General features: G+C 45.3%; 1 protein-coding gene across 1 annotated transcript in view; it reads right to left on the reverse strand.

The window, feature by feature from the left end:
• Positions 1 to 5695, reverse strand: part of TRAPPC10 (trafficking protein particle complex subunit 10) — an 83866-nt gene extending 78171 nt beyond the window's left edge. Inside the window, exon 1 of the mRNA XM_012779069.2 lies at positions 5429 to 5695. Coding sequence (XP_012634523.1) covers positions 5429 to 5495 — 67 coding nt within the window. The 5' untranslated portion in view covers positions 5496 to 5695. The remainder of the gene's footprint in view (positions 1 to 5428) is intronic.
• Between the last annotated feature and the right edge of the window lie 305 nt (positions 5696 to 6000).

A 6000-nucleotide genomic window follows, 5' to 3' on the forward strand; every position in this document is an offset into this window, starting at 1 on the left:
CTTGAGGTCAGGAGTTCAAGACCAGCTTTAATAAGAGCAAGACCCCATTCTCTACTGAAAAAATAGAAATTAGCCAGGTAGCTAAAAAAAATATATATATATATGTATATGTGTATATGTATATGTATGTATATATAAAAAAATTAGCCAGGAGTGGTGGCACACGCCTGTAGTCCCAACTACTTGGGAGACTGAGGTAGAAGGATTGTTTGAACCCAGGAGTCTGAGGTTGCTGTGAGCTAGGCCTAGCCCAGACAACAGAGTGAAACTCTTGTCTCCAAAAAAAAAAAAAAAGTCAGACCCTTAGATTTCATTTGCATAAACCAGAATTTACTTTACTAGAAATTCTTAAGAAACAACATCTTGTATATTAGGCATGTGAGCTGAATAGAAAAGGAAGCTTTTCACTTGTAATTATCAGTTCAAATCCACCCTAGAATTGGTCCAATAATGCTAGTAGCCTGGGTTCCCAAACTGTGTGACCAGGCTTCCCAGCGTACCAAGGCAGAGCCAGAGAGGCACCAACAGATACTTTAACTTATGAGGGAAACCGCACCACTTGAGATGTACAGACCTCAACTGGGGCTTTCAGTTTCAACAGATTGAGCTACATGTCTTTCAATGATGTCACTATCATCACAGCAAAACAGCGTGGTTGTTCTGATGAAAGGCAAGTACCACAAAAAAAAAATCAAAGAGAATAGCAGTGTTCAATCTCATTCCCAGGTTAGAGAAGTCATGCAGCACCCAACAGGAACAACTATCCCATCAGCATATTTCTGTGGTTGTCTAAGAATGATATAAATTTTTTTTTCTTACTATTTAGGTATATTATTTTTTTCAAACAGCTACTGTCAGGACATAATACCTGATAAATAAATTATTGGGACCCAACTACTTAATAAATGGAATTATTAGGTATTTCTTTAAGCATAGGGGTGGGTGTCATGAAAAAAAAACAGGCAGATTAAATAAACATTTTTTTGCACACTGACTATATTCTCAGCATTCTTCTGACTTTCTAAACATTCACTCTTTAAACCCTTATCAGCCCTATGAGATTGGTACTCTAACCCTGTTTCACAGCTGAGGACCAGTGAGGTTATATAACACCCAAGGTCACGCATCCAAGACATAAATGTTTTTATCCATGCTGAGGTGGAAATGACATATAAAGCAAGTTAAAAAAATATGCTACCAGCCGGGCGCGGTGGCTCACGCCTGTAATCCTAGCACTTTGGGAGGCCGAGGCGGGCGGATTGCTCAAGGTCAGGAGTTCGAAACCAGCCTGAGCGAGACCCCGTCTCTACCAGAAATAGAAATAAATTAATTGACCAACTAAAAATATATATACAAAAAATTAGCCAGGCATGGTGGCGCATGCCTATAGTCCCAGCTACTCGGAGGCTGAGGCAGTAGGATCGCTGAGCCCCGGAGATTGAGGTTGCTGTGAGCCAGGCTGACGCCACAGCACTCACTCTAGCCTGGGCAACAAAGTGAGACTCTGTCTCAAAAAAAAAAAATGCTACCAAGCAGGGCATGGTGGTTCTTGCCTGTAACCCCAGCACTTTGGGAGGCCGAGGCAGGAGGATCACTTGAGGGCAATTCAAGACCAGCCTGGGCAACAGGGAGACCTCATCTCTACAAAAAATAAAACAAAAAATTAGTCAGATGTGATGGCACATGCCTGTAGTCTTAGCTACTTGGGAAGCTAGGGAAAAAAGAAATTCTCTCTCTCTGGAACTGAGGTTCCTAAGGAAAAATGTTTCTCTCACTTCTTAATCATTGGCTCAATATTGGCTTGAGAATTCAACATGGACTATAATCTGCATTTAATGTTTATCAATTTAAAAAGATATTTAAATTTTACTTTTCTACTAATGAAACTGATGATAGTTAAATCACAAGCACCATATCTTCAGGCTTGGTGGAAAATGGTGATGTGCAAATTTAAAAACTTTAACCTACAGGGGGAAAACCCAAAGTCCAACCAGTTATAAAGCCATTACGGATCTGCTAGTTTCTGTGGCCTTCTTCCCCTTTCAAAGTGTATAACGTCAGACCTAGAACCTCAAATACAGAGATTCAGAAAAAAGAAACAGGCAATATAAGATATGACTTATGAAAACAGATTATCTGGGAAAGTACTGTTGTTTTCAGATACTATACAATTCCAAGTTGACAGTTACGTGCTATTTTAGGCATAATGCCGAACAGTCAACAAAGAAAAGCCACAATCAGTGAAATTACATTAACTTTGTCCACTGAGTGAGACAGCTAGAAAAGGAACATGTGTTTCCCAACACACCCTTGGGTCAGAAACACAAGTCTTTATGCTTAAACAGAGAAATGACCCTGTGGCTGGGGGAAACAAAAATCTAAGCTAAAACTTAAATTCAGATAAAATGGATATGCTGGATTTGTTTCAGTTTCACTGGACATTTTTCATGATTAATAAATTATATTACAAGTATTCAAATTGCTACAATTTGGTAGTTAATTCATTACCCAACCCCATCAAAGTATTTGTTTCACTAACTGTTCAGCTGATATCCCTGTACATTTCAGATATACTCTTCAGTATTTACAAGCTTTACCTAGTTTTGGGTTTAAGCAGATCTCCTACTGAAGTAGTCCCTCTTCAACAGAGGCAGTTAGGCAGGAGTTTAATTATGGACAAAAGTCTACTAAAACGTTTAGGAAGCTTCAAAATATTATTAAAATAATTCAGCAAGTTTTCAATGATCTATTTATCCCTAATGTATGGAAACTTTTCATTCTTTTATGACCACCTATAAACAGTCCTTAAGTTTATCTGAACCAGTTACATGCAATATACTTCCCTTCTAGAAAGGTCTAAGAACAATTCATTTCCACTAAAACACAATGATATAAATTTTATGAAAAAAATTGGTAACAACCATAAACTTTGCTTTCATTTTAAAATGAACACATATCTCAAGTAATGTTTCAAGTAAGATGTAAACAAACTTTTGAAAATAAAAATGTTGCCTATTCAGGTAACTACTAAAAAGTTGTGAAGAGTTAATTAGCCTCTGAGCAGATTTTTTTCAAGCAATTTTCCTACCCTTGATCACACTGCTTACTTACATAGCTTCTCCTTTCAAAACGTGTACAACTGAAAGAAAGGACAAGATAAAGGTATGAAGTGAAACCAGGACAAGTGCTTCCCAAAGCTACAGTCCCAGATATACCAAAATGCAATTTCAAGTGTGAAATAGGAAGTTAGCTTTTCTAAAAGTAAAAAAAAAAAAAAATCTGTACTTTTAAAGTGATCTTTTTTGTTTTTCCAGCTAACTTTTCTCTGAAAGTTTACTGAAGTCACTTTCTTTTCTGAGATTCCAACGAATGAAAGGTTATACCTTCCAAGACAGTGATACCATCAGTGCAGATAACATTCATCATACTGCTTAAACACAGCAAAAATCTCCACCAATACATGATCTTCCAGTAAATCTGTAGGAAAGGTAACTGCATCCTTTAGCTGTCAATCACATATGCATGTGTGAAATTAAACTTTAAACATGTATTTCTATCAAGGAAACAAATGTTACTCCTTTAGTTACATTGAATCCAGTAGAGTTTTCAAAACTTTCCCTTCAGGCCAGGCAGGTGACTCACACCTATAATTCTAACATTCCAGGAGGCCTAGGCAGGCAGATCGTTTGAGCTCAGGTGTTCGAGACCAGCCTGAACAGCGAGACCCTGTCTCTACTGAAAATAGAAAGGAATTAGCTAGACAACTAAAAACATATAGAAAAATTAGCCGGGCATGGTGGCACATGCCTGTAGTTCCACTCGGGAGGCTGAGGCAGAAGGATCGCTTGAGCCCAGGAGTTTGAGGTTGCTGTGAGCTAGGCTGACGCCACGGCACTCTAGCCCCAGCAAGAGAGTGAGACTCTGTCTCAAAAAAAAAAAATTTTCCTTCAGAAATGTATTTACATAGAAAATGTTGCCTATGGAAACATATTGTTACTGAAAGGTAAGTAAACGAAGAAGTAGGAGATATAATTAGATGTGTAGATGCCCATACAAGCAATAAATATTTATACAGCACTCATAACATGCACAGCACTTTGGGAGAAAAAAATTCATGATCTGGAAGACACTGAAACCTAACATGAACAAAGAATGGCTTCATCTTCCCTGAGAATTCAGAAAGTACCTGGGAACTTCAGGGCCTTCAAACCAGCTCTACCCATACCTGTCCTCTGGGACCGAAGGTGCTGAGTTGGGAAAGACTTTCAGATGATAAATATTCTGAGGGGGAAAAAAAAAAACAGCTACTGCTGAACTATGCAAGTCTCCCAACTTATATAAGTGAGATACAGCCCACTTCCCTAAGAAAGTCTATCATCTAAAGATGAAGCAACAAATTTCACCCTTACATATAAAATTTTCCTCCAGGAATCTGACTGGAGGGAGCATAAAAACAGCATGCCCATAATCAGAAGGAAGGAAAAAAGAAACAGAAAAAGAAGAGTGCTCAAGACATATAGAATTGTCTACCCCGGCCTAGGCACCCAGATTTTGCGATTGAAAAAGAGCGCTTCCTTTCAAAGCATGAAAGACAACTGCGAAAAAATAAACTGCATAAATTCACGAAAATACACAATATTGCCAAAGGTCAAAAACCCTGTTTCAAATATCTCTCTGCAAGACATCAAAATGCTAGCCAACATTTCAAAACTTCCCACAAGTGTTTTTAAAAGCATGATTCTAAAGTTACACTTGCAAAAACTAGGGTAAAATTTTTCTGTAACATAAAAATAGTTCCTTTGCATTAAAGGGGGGGATTGACACCCAAAGAGGCACTAGTCGAGTTGTGCAGAGCGTGCACTCGCCAGTGAGACTGTTAACCGTGAGCAGCTCACCTAACCCCCTGAACTGCGGCGTTCGCCTCGGTACAACTGTCTGAGGGGGCTGCGGGGAAGACTCAAGGAGCCAAGAGCTAGTCCCAAGTCGCAGTCCGAGCTCTACTCCCGTGCTGGGGTGGCGCTGACCACCACCCACATCCCCCAAGAACACACCTGGTCCTACCTGCTCAACGCCCGCAACCGAGAGCCCCCAGGACCTCCCGGGGAGAGAGCTGGGAAAAGACGGCCCCGGTCCGGGGCGCGCAGCTCGGCCTGGCCGGACGGGCCCCCGCTCCTCGCCCTCGGCCCTGGCCGCGCGCCACGTCCCGGGCGGAGTCCGGCGGGTTCTGCCCAACTGCAGCCGGCCGGGAGGACGACCCCGCGGCCGGAGGGCCCCGCCGCCGCCGCCGCCCCGGCCACACCTCCAGGAAGCGGCCGGCCCAGAGCGCGCCGGCCGGGCCCTGGGGCGTGGGGCCCAAACGATCGGGGCCCAAGAGGCCGGGGCCCGGGCCCACCCCGCGGCCGCCGCGCCCGTCCTGCCGGGCACTCACAGGTGACGATGGGCTTGTTCTCCATGGTGTAGATCACCGGCGGCAGCGGCTCCTCAGGGGCGTCCATTGGCGTCCGGGGTCACCGGCCTGGCCCCTTGCGCCCCATGGGCAGCCCCGAGGCCGCGCCGGGCCCAGCCCGAGCCCGACCCTGAGCGGCGCCGCCGGCCGTGACAGCGACGCCCGCCCGGCCGCGCGAGGCAGCTCCTGAGCCGGCCGCGCCGCCGCCGCCGCCGCCCGCTGCCCTCCGCCGCATCCACTTCCGGTCTCGGCGCCGCCGCATGACCACTTCCGGGGCGCGCGAGGTTGAAAGGGGAGGGGCTTCCCTCCGCGCGTCGGGCGACGGGAAGTGGGCGCAGGCCGGTGCGCGCTGCAGGAAAGCCGGCTCGCTAGGGCTGAGCGAGGTCGCAGGGCCGAACGGGGGGCCTGGCAGGACGTTGCGTGGGGAGAGCGGCCGCGGCTGCCGCGCGGAGCACGGTGAGGTGCCTCTCGCTGCGGCCGGCGGCGCTCCCCACAGCCAGACCGCACGTCCCTTCCGGGTGTCCCGGGGCCCGAGCTTCCCTCTGCCCGTGCTC

This window comes from Microcebus murinus, chromosome 1, assembly GCF_040939455.1.
Source record: "Microcebus murinus isolate Inina chromosome 1, M.murinus_Inina_mat1.0, whole genome shotgun sequence".
NCBI classification, from domain to species: domain Eukaryota; kingdom Metazoa; phylum Chordata; class Mammalia; order Primates; family Cheirogaleidae; genus Microcebus; species Microcebus murinus.